This window comes from Plecotus auritus, assembly GCF_963455305.1.
Source record: "Plecotus auritus genome assembly, chromosome: 4".
NCBI lineage: Eukaryota > Metazoa > Chordata > Mammalia > Chiroptera > Vespertilionidae > Plecotus > Plecotus auritus.
Window position 1 is genome coordinate 14,647,026 of NC_137775.1, and position 21,689 is coordinate 14,668,714.

The 21,689-nt window shown below is 37.3% G+C and overlaps 1 protein-coding gene across 1 annotated transcript in view; it reads right to left on the reverse strand.

Moving 5' to 3' along the window:
- TBC1D32 (TBC1 domain family member 32) overlaps positions 1-21,689 on the reverse strand; it is a 124,886-nt gene that overhangs the window by 5,410 nt on the left and 97,787 nt on the right. The window contains exons 28-32 of the mRNA XM_080664101.1: positions 20,896-20,965; positions 17,598-17,713; positions 15,984-16,138; positions 9,143-9,283; positions 3,505-3,693 (exon numbers count right to left, since the gene is read on the reverse strand). Of these exons, the coding sequence (XP_080520227.1) occupies positions 3,505-3,693; positions 9,143-9,283; positions 15,984-16,138; positions 17,598-17,713; positions 20,896-20,965 (671 nt within the window). The remainder of the gene's footprint in view (positions 1-3,504; positions 3,694-9,142; positions 9,284-15,983; positions 16,139-17,597; positions 17,714-20,895; positions 20,966-21,689) is intronic.

A 21,689-nucleotide genomic window follows, 5' to 3' on the forward strand; every position in this document is an offset into this window, starting at 1 on the left:
TAGCAATTTATATTCATAGTATTTATACAATCTAATATTTAGTGGTTTAATCAAAAGAGAAAAAATAAGTTTTTGCTGTTGTTTTATTTTTTAGTAAACTTGGGTTGCCTATGAATGTTCAGCAGCTTCTGGTATAAAAAATTCCAAGTAGTATTTGACTGATCATGAAGAACTATTCGGTAGGCTAGTACATATGCAGGCATTGCATCTAGACTCTTGATTACCTGATATAAAATCTTGAACTGAAACCCAAATAAATACAAATAGGTTAATGTTTTCTTTATGCTTCTCACATGTCACTTTCTGTCTATACATGAAATTAAACCAGGAAAAGAAATTGCATAATTTCAATCTTCTGGAACCATTTCATTATCTGAAAACTAGAGGCCAGCGCGCTCGAAATCGTGTGCAAGTAGCTCGCTTCCGCTTGCCTCAGCTGGCCGCCCTGCCCTCTGCAGCTTATAGCTCTCCACCGCTAGTAGCTCGCGCCCACCCCGTCCCGCCCGCTGCTCGAGCCCCTGCTCATTTGGTCATTCCACGTTATGGCGTCACAGCCACAGGCCTTTTATTAGTATATATTATCAGGATAACTGATAATAAAGAAAAACATGTTTGTGTTTGTCAATATTTTGGAAATTAATTCGGTTGGGCCTGATTATTTGAACTTATTTACAACAATCAGATATCTGTTTTATCTACTTTTATATCTATCTACTTCTAGAGGCCCGATGCACAAAATTCGTGCCAGGGGCTCGGCCCTCACAGCCCCGGCTGGTCCTCGCAGCCCCGGCCGGCCCTTGCAGCCCCTCACAGCCTCAGCCGGCCCTCACAGCCCCGGCTTCATCTTGATGGTCATCCGGAGGGACGTCCAGAAGGCTGATTGGCTGTTCAGTCTAATTAGCATAATAGCTATTATATAGGATTCCATTTCCTTTTAAAGATTAGTTTATTATAAAAGAAGTATTGGGAGGACAGGTGAGGGATGGAGGTGGTCAATGGGGGGGGAAAGAGGGAGACATCTGTAATACTTTCAACAATAAAGATTGATATAAAAATTTTACAAAAAAGGTATGAGCCCATTCTTTAAAAATAAAAAGTCCACCTAAATAAATACAAATATATATATGACAAGTAAAAGTCTTGTATTATACTTCAGCTTCTTTCCTCTCAGGAGTAATTATTACTGAATATGTAGAGTCAGAAAATAACATGTAATTTAAAAGAATATTAGCATGGCTAGGACAGGTACTAACGGAGAATTGTTAAGGTTTTTTTTTCTCCCTTAGTACTAGGCTGAGATTTTAGATCAGAAAGTATAAAGCATAATTTCCAAGGTTTAATCCCTATGACTATAAAAGAGGAATTTTTGAATCATACAGCTATTCCTGACTTAAGGGATCTCCTAAGGGATATATAAAAAATCACTTCATTAATCAAAATTTCATTATTGGTTAACATGTCAGTAAGTGAAAAATGGTGTACATAAGTTTATGTACTTTGCAAACAAGAGGGCAGGACTTAATAGAGTAGTTAAAGGGGTAGTAAATGCATATTTAAATAAACTACACTGGAATTTATCTCACAGGAAAAATAACTGCCCACCAAAGAGATCAGTGAAGCTGAGACCTACCTGCTTGGGGAAAAAAAAAAAGTAAAGTCAATATCCGACAGGCATTCTTTCTAATCCCTTAGATGACTGCAAACAGCAGGAGTAAGAAGTAAGGTTTGTTCCAGGACAAGTATTAACGATTAATTCTTTGCCAGTGTGTCCTTAATTTGGATTTAAACCAATTCAATTAAAATTTTAGTAATTTAAATATGACTTAGTTAGTAAAGATAATTTTCTCCTCTCATTTAAAAATTCTTTCATTTTAAATTGATAGCACTATGCACAGAGAACAACAGAGTTTTGGGACACATTTAATGAGGTCACCGTTTGCAAACTCTATTACAATTTTCCCGGCAGTAGTCAAAAAAGAGATAAAACTGCAATAATCACCATTAATCAGATTTAGAGATGATAAAATATAAATACACACTTGTGGCAGGAAGGAATATAAGTGACAATCCTTTGAAGAATTTAGTAATGTTTGTTATTCAATGTGACTAAAACTAAGTTCATTCATCTTTCCCTTTATATTTATTTATATTTTTGTTTATTCTATCAACAAGTATTTATTGAGCACCCACTATGTATTAGGTGCTGTTCCAGGCATTGAAAGTACATTAGTAAACAATATAGACAAAATCAAAATTCTTGTGGAGCTTACTCATTTTACTGGGGAAGATTGACAAAAATATATATAAAATAATTTCAGCTAGTTATAAATACTGCAAGAAAAATTAAAGTAGGATAAGAAAATAGAAAATTAGGGAATACACAAATATGAGTTCGGGAAATTTTCACACTCAAAAGCCCCTATAACTGACTATGTAGCTGATGAAAAAAAACACTTCTTGCTAAAAAAAAAATTCATATTTGGTCTTCATCATAATTCCCTTTTGTTTAACCACACCTGTACTCCAATTACCTCTTGCAGGTCCTTTTTTTCATTTTCTACCTTAGTTTTCCTCCTATATGTACAACCATTGTCTTGGCATACTTTTTCATTAAGAATGTTTCTAAGATCATAATTCTAGTGATATATGATAATTTGAGACCTTTTTCATTAAGTACTTATGAAATAAACATACTTGATAGTTTGGCAATCAAATGATCAACGACATTTATTTACAGAAAGTCATCATTTAATGGAAAAGAGCTCAGACAAATATGTAATGGTAAAGAATAAAAATAAAATTAATTTACATACACATTAGTCACTGACCTAGAGAAAAACTAGCAAATGATAAATATTGGTTTTGGTGTATGTATGTCAATGTGTGCCTGTGAGATGATAAAGGTAATAGAGGAAAACATACTTTAAATTCAAGGAAAGATTTTAACTTAAGACAAATAGAGTTGTTCAAAAGTCACATTATTGTGAATGAGAAAATAAGCAACTATGTCTTGTTCTAAAATATTACCTTATACATGAAAATGACTTTTTTAAAAAAGTGTTATAAAACCTTTTATAAAAAATAGCTGGAAGTTTAGAAAAATATAGAATATGAAGGTATAAGAAATTATATCAAATGTTTTTTTAAAAAAAGTATTAAACCTCTGTATTAACAAAGCAACTTAAACTTTAATTGACTAAGTAAGATATAGCAATATAAAACCAACATGCCTTTTGGCATAGCACACTGGTTAAAAGCAAAATTTTGAATCCAGACAGCTTAACTTCACATGCCAGGTCCATCACCACCTGTATAATTTGGGGCAATTTACTTAATTCGGTTCCTCGGTTTCCTCATCTCTAAAATTAGGATGATAAGAGTACCTACCTCAAAAGGTTGTTTTTTAGGATTATATGAGTCTAGAAAAATATCTGACATTAAGCACCCCATAAAGATTAGCTATTAACTCTTAACTATTTTCCCTTCAGATAGAAAGACACTTACTTTTAGGAAGACCTGCAGATCTTGAGTCTGAGTGTGCTGTAGAATGTCTTGCTGTAGATGTTTGAAGATAGCTATACAGATATACACTTGATAATCAGGACCAAGGAAAATACAAGTAGCAATATAATGGCAGATTTCTATCCAATCTAAATAATTCCAAAAACACTGAGTTATCCATTGCAGACAAATCTGGAAAAAAAAGAAATCAGTTCTTTAGAAAGTCTGTATGACTATATTTGACTTTCAAAAAGCAATAACCAATAACTCACATAAAACCAATGAAGAGCTTAGCATTTAATCAAAATAGAAAGACATTCTGCACATAAGCCTATAAGTATGTTTCACCTATTCGCTTAGTGCATGAAAAAACTTTCATAGCCTTGGGACTCGGGACTTGGGGGCAACTGATGGTGTTCACACTGTACAAATGCCTATTGCTAAATGCCCTCTTAACTCATATTGTCCTCTTCTTATCCATAACACCAGTCTGCTCTCTACAGTTAACAAATGCTGAGAGACTATTTTAATTCAGAGGTGGAATTTTTTCTACCCTACCTATAATCACAGATGTATAATTATGCAGATAACAGATTGCTAAATGTTACATTAATGCAAATGGACTCTCGCTGAATCAGAAAACAATTTAAACCAAACAGAATTATATAACACAAAAATTGAAAGCTAATGAAGAGAATAATTAAAAAATGAGTCTTTCTAAAAAAATCATTTCTCTTACTTTTTGAATAATATTTGTTCTGATTATAAAAGAGATACATGTCTGTTGTGGACAAACAGAAAAGTTTAAGAAAAAATAATCAGAGATCAACATTGCTAACATTTTGGTACATTAATGTTATGGATGGAATTGTGTATTCCCTTAAAAAGTATGTCAAAGTCCTAACCCCACTACCTATGAATGTGACATTATTTGGAATAAGGGTCTTAAAGAAGTAATCAAGATAAGATGAGGTCATAGGGTAAACCCTATTCCAATGTGACTGGCAACCATATAAAAAAGGAAAATTTGGACAAAGAGAACCACACTCAGAGGGAAGATGCTGGAAAGCCACACACAGAAAATGTCAGCCTGGAAGACAAATGACTGATGTACCTGGGAGCCAAGAAACATCTAAGGCGACTAGGAGCTAGGAAGGAAGCACCAAACAGTCTTCACTGGTGTGTGCAGAGGGAACATAGCCTTGCCAACACTTTCATTTTGATTCCCAGTCTCCAGATCTCTGGGACAGTACATTTCTGTTGTTCTCAGCAGCCCAGTTTATAATACTTTGATACTGCAGTCTTGGGACATTAAGACAATTAATTATTTTCCAATATTTTAGTTTTCACAATGATCAACAAATTACCACTGAGGAAAGATTTCCTTTATTGAACCTATCTTCTCCTACTGTCTTATGTCTTAGGGAGAAGGGAGGGATAAATGGGAACAGACAGGGTGGCTTATCTCAATTTATCGTAGATACAAAAGATACAGAGACATAAATTTTATTTTGCTCTATCACTTTGTCCCTTTAAAAAGTTTCTAAAATTTGTTTTATACCTCTGATTCCAATTTTTGGTACACTGATTCCATTTTTAACTGCCCTTACATATTATAATAGTTTACTACAGCTGCCATAACAAAGAACCGGAGACTGGGTGAGTTACACAACAGAAAATTATCTTCTTACAATTCTGGAGAAGTCCAAAATCAAGGTGTTGGCAGGGTTGGTTTCTTGAGGCCAATCTCTTTTGGTTTATAGATGGCAGCTTTCTTTCATATTCATATGGTCTTCCCTCTGTACATGTCTGCATCCAAATCTGCTCTTCCTTTAAGGACACCACTCATATTGGGTAAGGGTGTACCCTAATGACCTCATTATAATGTAATTACCACTTTTAAAGACCTTATCTCTAAATAGTCACATGCTAAGGTACTGGGGATTAAAACTTCAACATATGAATTTGGGGGGGATATAATTCAGCCCGTACCAGATGGTATCAATGAATTTTTGTTTTCCATATATTATTACTCATGTCAGCCATTAAACTTCAAATTTCAGCCATTATGGGCATATCTTTTCATATCATCTTCTGGTCATATTTTCTATTTTGTTATTGATAATGCCAACTATACATGATCAAATATTTCCTTCTGTTTTTTATTGTAATTCTGTTTTCAGGTATAAAATTTTCCTTTATAAATATTAAGTTCCCTTCTGTTATGCTCCAAAATCTTTTCATTGAGCTTACAAGTTAACTCAATATTGAATTAGAATATGTCTATAAATGTCTAATATTTGTCAATAAGCAGAATATAGTTAATTTTCTTTGGTCCCAACTTCAATGTCCACTTGACATTGATAGTATTCTTCTCCCAGACCTTGGCCAGGAGGGTAAGTTGGCATGCAGAGCTCATTACCAACTTCTACTGCCCACCAAATACCCACATAATGTGGCTCTACTGGACTGGGAAGAAAAATACCTCCTGCTCCCTCCTGACTACATAGGTTAAAGCATTCAATGATTCTTTGACTAGAAGAGATACTTTCAATTCATTTAAAGCACTGTTGCCAGGGTTCTCTGTGTCCTTTGCTACAGTTACTAATGCCAATCAACTTATGAGTAGGCTTCGTTAATAAAAATGAGAATCTCTGGATAAAGGAAGGAGAAACAGCTGAAGAGTGGAAATTAATACAATAATCCCTGTAGCCAGAGAGAGCAGGTCTCATTCAGTTGTAGGTTTCAGGGATAACTTATCAAGGAGACAAAGATGAAAAAGGCCACAGGTTTTGCCCATCTTTCTAGTTGGCCTCACTCTTCTACGGGCTGAATGGTGTGAAACTGCTGATCACTAACTCTGTCTAACCTATAACCTACCAACTTTATATGTTCCAACAACAGATCTGAAGTTAAAATGTATGTAGAGAGGTATTTATCCTCTTCCTTTATCCAAATTGGTTAAAAGAAAGTCACCCTAGAATCTGCAATTAGTTCTTCATTATATAGTTTCTAATGCCATTGCAATTTTCTGGCATTTATATACGTTCAAGCATTGTTTTATAGTAAACCAATGTTCTTTATACCTAATTACACTTTAAACATTTAAATAGCTTTTTAGGTTCATAAGGAAGAAAAATCACTTGCACAATATGTATAGAAATGTACCATATTTGGACAGATATTCAAGGATAAGAATCTGACAAGTAAAGATGGGGCACAGGGAGCGAGAAGGTATCATTTCAAGTAGCAGCATTAGCACATGAGGAGACGCAAAGCCTGGAACACATTTTTAAGTCTGACTCTGAGCAAGGGGCATTCCCAGTCTTGACATTCTGCTTTTCATTTGTATAATTTTACATTTTTAAAAAGCACTGTCACAAAATATGAATTATAAAATAGTTTTCTATAATTCTTCTTTCATGGTGGTGGTGGTGGCAGAGATCCAGCAAAAGAGTGTGTATCCTGAGGATTATCCAGGTTAGCCCACTTGCTGACACAGCACAGTGCAATAATCAGTGATATGCCAAGTGATGTTCCAAAGGAATTACAAGAGGCAAATCATTAAATATATGTTCTACTTAAGCCAGGAAAGTTAAAAATATTCAATGAGGACAGTTTTTAACAAAAGTAAAACTGGTCAAAAAGTTAATTAGAACATGTGATTTTCTGTTCATTTAAAAGGAAAGAATATATATTTTAATTTTTATTTCCTTTCCAACCTCAGTTACTTTTAAAAGAAACTCTTCAATAAATATATAATTCTAACTATATTTTTTTATTCTATTTGAGATTATTTTTACTCTACAGAGCTGTTATTTAGCAACCTACCTACAAATCTTTCATTTATCAAGCAATCCCAACCCATCAATTGTCTATAAATTAACAACTTGAAAAAGCACTGCTTCTAGTTAGATCAAAATGAATAAGCTTTTAAATATAAAATTAATACCCAAATAATTATTTAACCACGTATACCCACTTACTTAAAAGTAGTTTTCATGTTCTATATTAGCAATAAAATGGCAAATACTTCAATAAAACAATAACTATACTTTAAACATAAATTTATTAAAGTGGCTCACAAAGGGAACCATTAATAAGGCATTTTTAAGTTAGATAACTTAAGAAACGTAATATTACTGCTGAGAAATAATACTGTGGTTTGTATTAGATAAATCTGCTTGGTACATGTAAGCAGTTTCAAATTAACAAAAATATATCAAATTGATAAAGAGATGTCAAATTGATAAGCAGAATCCAAAATGATAGATACCAAATTGATATAGTAGGGCCTGAGTATCTTGATCTTGGAGCAATACTCTTAAAATTTGAGGTATTGCAAATTTTTCCCACAGTCTTTGGTAGTCTATTTTTAAATTATAGGATATATGTTAGGAACCAGTAAATGATTGGAGTTATTAGACAATATGCATTGTATTAATCCAGATAAGCATGGCAAAAATAAAATCTAAAGAACCTGTTGCTCCCTGACTTGGATTTTTAGAAGAATTGAAAGAATGGATTATTGAGCTTATAGCAAATATTTAAGTAACTACTTTCAATATATCTTTTCTACAAAAGGTATTTTGTAGAAAAATATATTTTATGATAGGCTCTCAGGAAGATACTTCACAGTACACACACACACACACACACACACACACACACAGAACATTAACTCTCTATACTGATGACAAGACATACATAGCATATTAAATGGACTTCTTATAGTCAATTGCAGATTAATGAATAAGACCAAAAAATTTTGTGATTCAAAATTCCCAGAAGTGTTTTATGTACAGACACAGTAAGAGCTAGAATTGGCTGAGGAAGAGTATCTCTTTCCACTACATGCAATTCTTTGCTATATTTAGACTTCTCATTAATTTTAGGAAATTGAAAACTCAGCAGGTCTAGTAACCGGATAAAAGTAAGTGTAAAAAAAATGACATAAGGGCTCTCCAAAATAAGTATAAAAGCACATGTCATTTTATGAAAACTACTACCTAATTAAGAGGAAAGTGCTTCCAGTAGGACAAATACAAGGGAATGGAGGATGGTTTACTATTAAGAAATCTATCCAATATGTCACATAAACAGGTCAAATAAGCTCCAAGATCAAGATACTCTTAACCATAAAACATCCGTGGCTACTGTCATGTGACCACATGTACAATTCCAGGCCCTAGAAAAGCCATTAAAACCTCTGATCCCAACAGCAGACACACAGCTCTAGGCTTTCTTGTTAGATTAGACACAGTATCTCACATAACAGATACTCAGTGCTGATACCAATTATTGCCCTTAGTTACTTAATCCATAAATTAGCCTTCTGAAGAAGATATTGTTTCCATTAACAAGCCTGCATCTCATAGACTTTCAGAATGTCTATACCTTTGAATAGCTGAACTTGAACTCGAATTCTGTGAATGGCTGGTACCTCCTATAAAGTAAACCTATCTGTTATAATAGGTCCAAAGAGAAGAAGCCAGTTTGGGGATTTAAACACAAAGGCATAAATACTTACAAAAATAGTTTTATTAATTTAAATATATGTCCTGTATCTGATGAGAATGTAATTTTCTTTAAAGACGATGAAATCTGGGAATTGAAGAAATGCTACTTCCTTATGAATTACCTGTGATGGTGCAAAACCAGACATGTGAAAAGCTGAAAACACAAGTGGCACCTCTGTCTTCAGCAGCATTTCAATATAGTGAATGCTGCAAAAATATATGGGATGGATGCCAGATTTTATAGTGTCAACAGGTAGGTACCTCTGCATAAAAAAGAGAAATTGAGAATTAATGAGTATGCAGCTAATTTAAAATGATCAAACATCTAAATCTTTTCCTCTGAATTGCGCTTCAAAATTAATGTGGTGGCATCACAAATAATGCAAATATTATAGTTACATAAATTTAAAAGTCAGAATGTTAAACTCTGTAGAAAGCATAAATCTCAATAAATGCAATATGATATACTTTCTGGTACACAGGAATGAAGTTGACATTTTGTAATTTGGCAACTTCAATCCTTTGTGGAATGATGAGGGTGAGTGTTGTATGAAAGAATAAATTAGTGAGTTCAGGAGTAATAAATGCTTTACTTTTTAAATACCTAGGATGTTTCAATATACTTACTCTTCTTGGCTTTGGTCAATGATTCCATAATGCTAAAAAGTTTTTGTCAGCTCTTAGAGGTATTTGCCTAATCCCCTTTTTCTAAGTTAATGTTAACCCAAATACAACTTGTGTTACTAATAACTGAAATTGGGTACTCCATAAGAAATTCGTCTCTAAAACGGGGAGGGGGGGTGTACTTAATGCATTCACATCAAAGTTCTCAGAGCAAGTATTTTATGAATATATTTTATACATATATATATGTATATTTATTTATATGTCCATATACTATATATGTGTAGATATATAAACACAAATATTTACAAACTTGTATTTTTCAGCAATATCTTCATAAACCTGGTTATTTTTTAAATTTAGCTGTTAGATATAATTTATTATCATGAATGTTCATAATGTTTTAATGAGTTAGTATAAATACAACATTTAACCACAACATCTTCTTTTAAAAACAAAAAATAAACTTGAAGAAAAATTCTTAGACCCGCAATTATATCTTATAGACTTATAATAAAAATTGATACTCAAATTAGATCTGAAGAATACATAATTAAGAAAGTTTCAGAAAGACATCTTATGTTCTTGCCTTTACTGTGCAATTCTTATTTTTAAACCTTTTTAATAAAAGAATGTTAATACTTTTATTTATTTATTTATTTATTTATTTATTTATTTATTTATTTATAAATCTTTATTCAGATTATTACAATTGTTTCTCCTTTTTCCCCCCATAGCTCCCCTCCACCCGGTTCCCACCCCACCTTCTGCCCTTACCTCCCCCCCCACTGTCCTCATCCATAGGTGTATGATTTTTGTCCAGTCTCTTCCTGAAACCCCCATACCCCTTTCCCCCTGAGAATTATCAGTCCACTCCCTTTCTATGCCCCTGATTCTATTATATTCACTAGATTATTCTGTTCCTCAGGTTTTTAATTCACTTGATTTTTAGGTTCACTTGTTGATAGATATGTATTTGTTGTTTATAATTTTTATCTTTACTTTTTTCTTCTTCCTCTTCTTTAAGAATACCTTTCAGCATTTCATATAATACTGGTTTGGTGGTGATGAACTCCTTTAGCTTTTTCTTGTCTGTGAAACTCTTTATCTGCCCTTCAATTCTGAATGATAGCTTTGCTGGGTAGAGTAATCTTGGTTGTAGGTTCTTGCTATTCATCACATTGAAAATTTCTTGCCACTACTGTCTGGCCTGCATAGTTTCTGTTGAAAAGTCAGCTGACAGTCGTATAGGTGCTCCCTTGTAGGTAACTAACTGTTTTTCTCTTGCTGCTTTTAATATTCTCTCTTTGTCTTTTGCTCTTGGCATTTTAATTATGATGTGCCTTGGTGTGGTCCTCTTTGGATTCCTTTTGTTTGGGGTTCTGTGGGCTTCCTGGACTTGTAAGTCTATTTCTTTCACCAGGTGGGGGAAGTTTTCGGTCATTATTTCTTCAAATAGGTTTTCAGTATCTTGCTCTCTCTCTTCTTCTGGCACCCCCATAATTCTGATGTTGGTGCGCTTGAAGTTGTCCCAGAGTCTTCTTACATTATCTTCAACTTTTTGGATTTTTTTTTTGCTTTTTGCTTTTTCGGTTGAGTGTTTTTTGCTTCTTTGTAATTCAATTCTTTGACTTGATTTTTGTGTTCCTCTTGTCTGTTTTTGGGTCTCTGTATAATATTTTTTATTTCAGTCAGTGTATGTTTAATTTCTAGTTGGTCCTTTTTCATATCTTCGAGGGTCTTGTTATATTTATCGGCCTTTTCTAGGATATTCTTAAAAAGCCTTATAACCGTGGTTTTGAATTCTATATCCAGTCGTTTGTTTTCCTCCATTTCTTTCGTTTGTGATCTGTTTCTTTGACGCTGAATTTTCACTGCTTCCCTGAGTTGGTAGGGTAAATTTGTGTGCTAGGTTTCCTATATGGCCCAGTGGGTCGGCCTCCCCAGTTAACGTAAGGTGGACACTCTTGGTGCACCCCTTTGTGGACTGTGTGTACAGCCTTGTTGTAGTTAAGTCTTGATTGTTGTTGTTATCACTGGGAGGAATTGACCTCCAGTCCAGTTGGCTGTAAGGATCAGCTGTGTCTATGCTGGGAGAAGTTCAGTGCTGGAGACAGCCTTATAGGATTAGACTTGCCAAATTGCAATAGCCTCTGTGCTCAGCTTGGATGGGGTGGAGTCTCAGGGCGGAGCAGACAGTCTTGGCTTCCCGTCAGCCTTGCCCTTGCGCGCACTCGTAGACCTCTGCCTTCCCCAGCTCCCGAGTCTCCGCCCGAGAGTCCAGACTCCGCCCACAAGAGCATAGGTCCCCAGGGGCTCGCCTGGAACTGGGGTTCAGTCAGTCAGAACTGGGGCTCAGTGCAGTCAGGAGCCTCTGACTCCCTTCCACTAGGGAAAGCCTGTGGCAACCTCCGCTTCCTTTGTGCGCACTGGCACGCGCGTGTCTTCAGTCCTCTGCCTTCCCCGGCTCCTGGGTCTTCGCCCGAGAGTCCAGACTCCCCCCACAAGAGCGTGGGTCCCCAGGGGCTCGCCTGGAACCGGGGTTCAGTGCAGTCAGAACTGGGGCCCAGTGCAGTCAGGAGCCTCCGACTCCTTTCCACTAGGGAAAGCCTGTGGCAACCTCCGCAGCCTTTGTGCACACTGGCACGCGTGCTCCTTCAGACCTCTGCCTTCCCCGGCTCCCGAGTCTCCGCCCGAGAGTCCAGACTCCCCCTGTAAGAGCGTGGGTCCCCAGAGGCTCACCCGGAACTGGGGTTCAGTGCAGTCAGAACTGGCGTTCAGTGCGGTCGGGGGCTTCCTTCCCCCTTCCGCCAGAGAAAGTCAGCCAGGCTCTCAGCCGCCCTTCCTCTCTGCGCGCACAAAGACCCTTTGCCGTACCTCCAATTCTCTGCGAGCTTTTCTCTTTCCTTCTAGTTGTAGAATTTTCACTCAGCCAGCTTTACTGTGGTTCTGGATGGTGTCCGTTCTGTCTTTTAGTTGTAGTTTTGAAATTGTTGTGCGAGGCAGCAGTTTAGGTGCTTACCTATGCCGCCATCTTGGTTTCTCCTGTTAATACTTTTAAATTAAAACAAACCAAACTCATATAAAACAATTACATAAGAAGTCAAATAATTTATTAGTGGTTTTCCAGTATTATCATTCATCATCATAAATGATGATTTACCATTTCACGTGCAGAAATATATATTTGTGGGAAAAGATATTTTGTAGAAAAATATATTTTATGATAGGCTCTCAGGAAGATACTTCACAGTGTACACACACACACACACACACACACACACACAAAGAACATTAACTCTCTATACTGATGATAAGACATACATAGCATATTAAATGGACTTCTTGTAGTCAATTGCAGATTAATGTCTAAGACCAAAAAATAACCTTTCTATTGAGTAAATAAAAATAATAATATGAACTGTACAATGTGTTTCATTAATGAGTACTTATAGAGTAAAATTAATGAATATAATAAACATATATAAAAGCAAAAGTCAACTTATACATACATAACATTTTAATTTTCAATACAAACTTATGTAATACTTTTCTGAATATATGTATAATGAATTCGTGCATGGGTGGGGTCCCTCTGGGTGGCCTGCAGGTATCGGGCCGAAACCTGCAGTCCAACGCCACCTGCAGCCCCTACCTGCCGCTCCCGCTCATTCCAGCCCCACTGTGCCTGCCGCAGGCTCGCACCCATTCGGTCCCGACTGGGAGAGGCTCGCGCTGCCATGGCAGCACTTGCAAGCCATGAGCCCTGCATCTGGCACCCTCCCAAGGGGAGTGGCCTGTGCAACTGGGCTGAAACCGGCTCTCCAACATCGCCCAAGGTGTCCCAGATTGCGAAAGGGCGCAGGCCAGGCTGAGGGACCCCACCAGTGCACGATCGGGTAGGAGATGGACCGCAAGAGGGCTCCAGGGCGTGGCTGGCCCATCTCGCTCAGTCCCGATCTGCAGGACCCCAGCAGCAAGCTAACCTACCAGTCGGAGCATCTGCCCCCTGGTGGTCAGTGCACGTCATAGTGAGTGGTTGAGCTACCTTAGCATACATATCATTAACATATTACACTTTGATTGGTTGTTCGGTTGTTCTGCTGTTCAGTCTATTTGCATATTACCCTTTCATTATATAGGATTAGAAGAAATCATGCCATACTTTTGGGTAACCAAAACAAGCTCCTAGCACCAAACCCTGCATAGAGTAGATTCGCAACAAATTATTGCCTTAATAACAAGAAAATATTCTATCCCTAACTGGTTTGGCTCAGTGGATAGAGCGTCAGCCTGCGGACTAAAGGGTCCCAGGTTCAGTTCTGGTCAAGGGCATGTACCGTGGTTGCAGGCACATCCCCAGTAGGGGGTGTGCAGGAGGCAGCTGATCGATGTTTCTCTCTCATCGATGTTTCTAACTCTCTATCCCTCTCCCTTCCTCTCTGTAAAAAATCAATAAAATATATTTAAAAAAAGAAAATATTCTAATAATTACACACAATCACAATAACTTAACTTATACTAATTTTATTAATTGCTCTATTAATTTCCATTTCATAACTCTAATTTATAGTAAATGGTGTTCATAAGCCCAGATCAATGACATCTCTGAGCCACATGGATACAAAAAGAGTATTCTGAATCACCAAACTATAAATTATGTTTGTTATACATTTAGTGTTTTGATGTATTTTGCTTAGTCACAATGCTCTAGAAGGATGGTAACTTTTATTAAAGGTAACTCAAAATAAAATCAGAACATCAGGTTAAGCAGATCACACGTAGGATAATAATAGCATTTACTATATCATCTAAGCAACATATAAACTGATATATATACTATGCTAAAATTGTGAAAAAATTACTGGCAAAACTTTTGGCTTGGAATATACTAGAAAGTGACATAATGTGAAACAAGGACTTTATAAAATAATTAACACTCAGTATTTTACTTTAGTGATTAAATATAGAAGGTATGTGCTTAAAAACAAAAAAGAAACATAGTAAGCAGTTTCTTATTTGTTTTTTCTTCCAGTATAGGTAGCTCTGATGGATCATTTTATTCCTGACACTAAAGAAACATCTAGTTCTGCCTGGCCCGTGACATATAAGAAAATGGAATCTTCAAATATAAATATGATTTACAGTTACATGTAAACAGGGAAGGTGCTTTGACGCTGGTTTTCTTTCCTACAAATGATTGGTCACATGACTTACTATTGCTAATGACCTGCAAATGCGTTACGTGACATACAATTTGCTGTAAAATTTAAATCTAAACGTATAGGGGACAAAAGCAACACAACTTTGGAAACTGGAAAGCAGAAAGACTGCAGGCCTGAAAAAGCTGAATCCTAAGTTAACAGTACAGAAAGCTGAGAACCAACCCAATTTACCCTGAAGAATCCTCAAAAGCCTCAAAAAGGGATGGCCAGGAATCTCTGGAAGTGGGGATAAAGAGGAAGGGGCTAAAATGAGAAGGACTGGATGAACCTTTGAGCCACCTGACCTCATGTTACCTGAGCAGAAGTCTAAAATGTTATTTTCTGGAGAGGATAAAACAGATTGTCTGGCTGAAAGGACACAAGACATCGTTAAGGACAGTAGTACCATACCAAAAGCACAGGAATTGTACAAAAAAGTTAAACACAATATATAAATGTGTATTTAAATTCTATTAGAATTTTTAACTCTAAACATCCTGTGTTGAATAAATATTATTTTGTGAGGAGTAACAGAGAACTGTGTGTGTGTGTGTGTGTATTGCCATCCCTTGACCTTCCTGTTGAACAACACTAGTTCATTCGAGTATTACTTTAGCCTGATTTTTCATCAGTGGAGTTTTGTGTTTATAGGAATATGAAATTATTTAATTTATTCTCCCTTTGATGTTTTTACTAGCAGACAAGGCATATATGAATGTTACTTTTGTTATAATTATTATTTGGGATTAGGTATTCCTATAGAAAAAACGAACTTCAACTTAGTATTTTCTTATGCTGTAATTTCACTAAGAAATTCTTTCTCACAAAATAAAAAATATTCATTCAATAGTTTTTTTATATATATAAAATTCTATAATTTACTGACAAGTTTAATATTTAACAATACATCTATTACCATGAATCATTTATTCAGATACCAGTAGGTAAGACACCAAATATTTGAGAAAATGTCAAATCTGCATCTTCACAGAGAATCAGTCAAAAGCATTCCCACAAAAAATGAATATAAATTAATACAGAATTCTCTACAAAGAAAATAAGATCCCAATTAATTTAAATAGGATTTGCCTTAAAATTTAAAATGGTTCTTTAAAAACAGGCTAAAAAGTCTTACAGAAACTTGCAGTCTTGGCAACCAAAGGAAAGCAGAGGTCAGAAGCCTGGAGAACTGCTGAAGAAATTGGAATGTTTTCTCTTTGTCCCCCAACATTATCATGAACAAAGACGATACAAACCAGTCATGGCCAGCATAACTCCCCTGCAGGCAGATTAAAAAGCAGTTAAGGAACTGTTATAATATTTTATGTTACAAAATGAAATATAACTCCTCCATAAATACTCATTTCCAGGATCTCTATAAGGAAAGATATATTAATGATACTTAGTCCTCATTTGTCTTTAATTAATTTATAAGATATTGATGTAAAATTAAATTTTATTAATAAAAATTACACATTAACTATTATAACGTACTCTTTTCTTTAATGTCCTGTGGAGGCCAATGGCACTAGCAACTGGAAAAAGAACCTTCTGCTTTGTAGAAATACACTTCTTGAAGTGATGGACACAAGAGTACCATCCTTTCTCTAGTTCAGGTTGTCTGCTAAATTACTAGCACAATCAAGAATTTTTTAAATCCACACATTTTTATATTCAGGAATGCAAATAGTTTGCAAATATTTTTTCTTCAAGTCAAATCCTATTTCTGCAATAAAATCAATACAAATAGAATATTATTTTTCTAGATTGCAATCTAATTTTAAAACTTTCTTATATATGTCTGAAAATATATTCCATTAACTTCAATTATTCAGTTGCAAATTCAATGAGTAAGAATGAACTTAATCACTATTCAATTTAATAAAATGCACATCTAAAATACAGAATAAAATGCTATGAAGATATATCAGAACAAATAAATCACTAATATATGTTAAAGTATTATTTTACTATTAGAGGCCCGGGGCACGAAATTTGTGCACGGGGGTGTGTGTCCCTCAGCCCAGCCTGCACCCTCTCCAATCTGGGACCCCTTGAGGGATGTCTGACTGCCCGTTTAGGCCCGATCCCAGTAAGCTCCCAACTGCTCGCCTGCCTGCCTTCTTGATTGCCCCTAACCGCTTCTGCCTGCCAGCCTGATCACCCCAACTGCTGGCTCCCAACTGCTCGCCTGCCTGCCTTCCTGATTGCCCCTAACTGCTTCTGCCTGCCAGCCTGACCACCCCCTAACCACTCCCCTGCCAGCCTGTTTGCCCCTAACTGCCCTTTCCTGCAGGCCTGGTCACCCCTAACTGCCCTCCCCTGCAGGCCTGGTCACCCCTAACTGTCCTCCCCTGCAGGCCTGGTCCCCCCTAACTGCTCTCCCCTGCAGGCCTGGGTACCCCCCAACTGCCCTTCCCTGCAGGCCTGGTCGCCCCCAACTTCCCTCCTCTGCCGGCCTGGTCCCCACCAACTGCCCTCCCCTGCAGGCCTGATCACCCCCAAATGCCCTCCTTTGCAGGCCTTGTCCCTCTCAACGGCCCTCCCCTGCTGGCCATCTTGTGGAGGCCATCTTGTGTCCACATGGGGGCAGCCATTTTTGACCACATGGGGACAGCCATCTAGTGTGTTGGAGTGACGGTCAATTTGCATATTACTCTTTTAGTAGATAGGGTAAAAGATATCCAATCAAAAACTTAAGAAAAGTGTATGAATAAAGTTGAACTGTGACTCCACTCAAAAAGGATATGAAGAGAAGATTTCACATGAGCTTGCTGCTGTGTCAGGAATCTCTCACAGTGCTTTAACACCCACGTAAGATCACTTTCGGCACTATCTTTCAACAGGTTGAGGAACTTGCCATACCTACATTAAAAATCCACAAAACATACAAAAGGATAAAGGTCAGGCCTTGTATGGTAAATTCATTTATAGAAATCTATCAAAGTGGAGTCCTCTTAAAATCTCAAGGTTTTAAGTTTTCAAATTTCTACCTCTGGCATAGCTACTTAAGGAAAAAATGACAATATACTAGTATGGTACCAATAATTATGATACATTTGGATTAGCAGTATTCATCTGGTAAATACTGGTTAACTTTAAAGGAAAATAAAACAATAATGAGAGAAAACATACATACCATAGATCAGTGATCGGCAAACTGCGGCTCGCAAGCCACGGTTTGCCGCTCTGTTAACTAATGAGTTTGCTGACCACTGGATAGGGGCTTAATCACAAGGAACAACAACAGCCTGTAATTACTGGAATCGAGAGTCTAGGTCAGTGGTCAGCAAACTCATTAGTCAACAGAGCGGCAAACCGCAGCTTGTGAGCCACAGTTTGCCGACCACTGCCATAGATTTACCAGTAGAATATAAATATTTTTTACCTGAACTTAATCTAAAACACAGAATATTGACAGAGTTGAATGTTAAATCTAAGAAGCAATTTTTGAGTTCATCTGGTCCAAAGATTTTAAATGGGAGTGGCATTTCCCAGGGGGCTGCTTTGGAAAGTTATGGGGGCATTTTTTATTGTCATAGTGACTGGGGCACCAATGGTAGTCGGTGAGTGAGGGCCAGGAGGTTAGACATGGGACAGCATGATAACAACGTGCAAATGCCCCGCCTGTTATTTTGCATGGATTAAAAAGATACTTATAATGATCTGAAACTAATTGTTTTATATAAAACTAGTGACCTGGTGCACGAAATTCTTGCACATTAAAAGGGGATTAATTAGAGGAAATAATTTAATATTGCTATTTGCCCTTTCTCTATAATAGAAGTGTCAGAGATGAAAGAAAATTAGTAAAATGTATATGAAAACCTTCCTCCTGTCAGAGTCTGGGGCTCACCACGGGACCCAGAGTCAAGTCCCCGCCCATCCACAGCAACTCAAAATCGCGTGAGACCCAGACCCGGCTGGCCACCCCGCATTGGGCAAGATCCAGACCCGGCCAGTCCCACCCTTGTCAAGCCCTGCGGGCAGGGGGCGTAGCCTCAGGTCCCCTGGCCTGGCGCCAGGACAGGGGGCATGGCCTGATGTCCCCTAGCCCAAAGCGGGGCTGAGGGTGTGCCCTGAGGTCCTCCGTCAAGCCCCGCCAGGTGGGGGACATGGCCAAGCCTTGCTGGGTGGGTGGCATGGCCTGAAGTCCCCCGTCAAGCCCAGCCAGGTGGGGGGGCGCAGCCTCAGGTCCCCTGGCCCAGCACCGGGAGGGGGGGGCGCAGCCTCAGGTCCCCCGTCAAGCCCCACCAGCAGGGGGACGCAGCCTCGGGTCCCCGTCAAGCCCTGCTGGGCGGGGGCACGGCTTGAGTTCCCCCGACCCAGCATTGGGGGTGCACCTTGAGGTCCCCCGTCAAGCCCCGCTGGGTGGGGGGCATGGCCTGAGGTCCCCTGTCAAGCCCCACCGAGCAGGGGGTGCAGTCTGAGGTCCCCCGGCCTGGTGCCGGGGTGAGGGGCGTGGCCTGAAGTCCCCTGTTAAGCCCCACCCAGTGGGGGGCACGGCCTGAGGTCCCCCGACCTGGCGCTGGGGCGGGGGGAGAAGCCTGAGGTCCCCTAGCCCAGCACCAGAACAGGAAGCGCACCTTGAGGTCCACTGTCAAGCCCTGCCTGGTGGGGGGTGCTGCCTGAGGTCCCTTGTCAAGCCCCACAGGGTTGGGGAGGAGGTAGCCTCAGGTCCCTGCTGATTGCTCATTAAGGCTCCTTATGGGAACTTGGCCTCAGCTGTGGGTGCAGCCATCTTTGTGATGGAGTGATGGTCAATTAGCATATTCCCTCTTTACTAGATAGGATGTTTTCCTATATTTTTTACATATTCTGAATGTAACCATGTGCAAATCAGGGAAAGCTAGTACTTTATTTGAAGCCTTTCTAAGCATTGTTCACCATTTTGGAAAGTCATTTTGCCAGTGGCAACTCTCTTACAGTATTTGAAGCACCAAAATAAAGCCTCTATTTGTAGCTGCCAGTCACAAAGATGAGTGTCAGCTATGTCTTATACTGTAGTTTTATACAAACATTTCATTATAAATCATTTTCCACTTATTTCTTACCAATAAGATGTTATAATAAATTTTAAAAATATGTGACTTATATTATCTATGGATTCCATTTCACAACAGAAATAGGGTATTTAAAATAAAAACAAGGTTGCAAAACTTAATCAATGTGTTATATGTTCTATGTAATAAAGGTGGGTGAGCTAGTATTAGTACCACAGTTTTCATTCTATAAAAAACAGTCTTATTAACATCTTTCACGTGTATCTTTCTAAAACTTCATTGTGATTCTGATCCTTCTGAATGAGACAGACTATCAAGATCCCCATTTAAAAGCAAGAATAAGGGTAGAGGTGGTCGAGGACTCAGCCCTTAACTCCCAGACTGCTCTTTAGCTTGTCTATCTCCTTTGAAAATTACAATTTGAGTACAAAACTTCAAACTACTCTAATTGGTTTATTCATTTTAACTTCTGCATCTATCCTTAAGATACTTTTGTATTCATCACCATAGCTTGATAATCTAATCATATTTTAGAAATGGCGTAATTGTGCTGCCAGTATTCTGATTTTTACGATGTTATTTCTGGGGAAAAACCTGATAGTCATAGAGGCTTAAATACACTGAAATTAAACCCTGAAATAATAATGAATCATAACTGATTTACCTATAGAGGTAATTTAATCATGTGCCAATATCCTAAAACTAAAATTATTTTCTGAATGATAAAATTCTTCATTTAAAATATACCAAAATAAAATATACTAAACAGTTGGTTGTTAAATTAAATACTATTAAGCACATATCAGGTAGATAAAAAAATTCTAGATATACAAAGGGAGGTATATTTCCCTGTAATATACCTGTCACTTTAAAAAAAAAATCTTTATTGTTGAAAGTATTACAGATGTTCCCTTTTTTCTCACATTGACCCTTCACAGCCCACCCCTGCTCCCCACCCCAGCCTTCACCTCCCTAGTGTCTGTGTTCATGGGTTATGCAGATAGGCATACAAGTTCTTTGGCTGATCTCTAACCACCCACCCACCTGACAGTCATTTTAATGCCAAGCTGCTGCACCAATGAAAGACTTTCGTTCTTCACATTTGCATCAGTAGCTAAAAACAATAGAAAATTGGGTTATAAAAATGTATAAAAGTCTGCATAATAATCACATTTTAATTGAAAATTGATGAAAGCAATATTTTTACATATTTTACTGTGAATTTTGAAAACACTGATGTATTTGTTCTTTTAAGAACTGTTAATTATATTTTCAAAGGAATTAAAAGGAAAAATTTTACAAATATCTTTTCTCCTATAAAAGCATTTTTAAAAGCATATTAAATACAAAACAACTAATCATAATTTTGAATCAATCTATTTTCACTTGGTTCTCAGAACACAAAAGCTATTAACTCCAAAACAGTCTAGAGTATTGCACTTTTGTTAAGCAAAGTATATATAACATTTTGAATTACAAATATATATACACATATGTGTATATATATGTATACATGTGTGCATATATATGTGTGTGTGTATGTATATACATATACATGTATATATATCCATTTACTTCTTAAAGATTTAAGCATGAGTGTCAGGAAGGAATAATCAGTATTCTACTTATAATGTACAATGTATGAGGGTGGAGTGAACAAGTTTCTTCCTGCAGGCGAATTCTCTGTGAAGTAGGAATTGTGATCTTCTACCAAAAGTGAAGAGGGATTCCCTTTTCTCCACATTCTCACCAACACTTCTTGTTTGCTGATTTATGATGATAGTTAGGTGAAATAAGCCAGTCAGAGAAAGACAAATACCATATGATTTCACGTATAT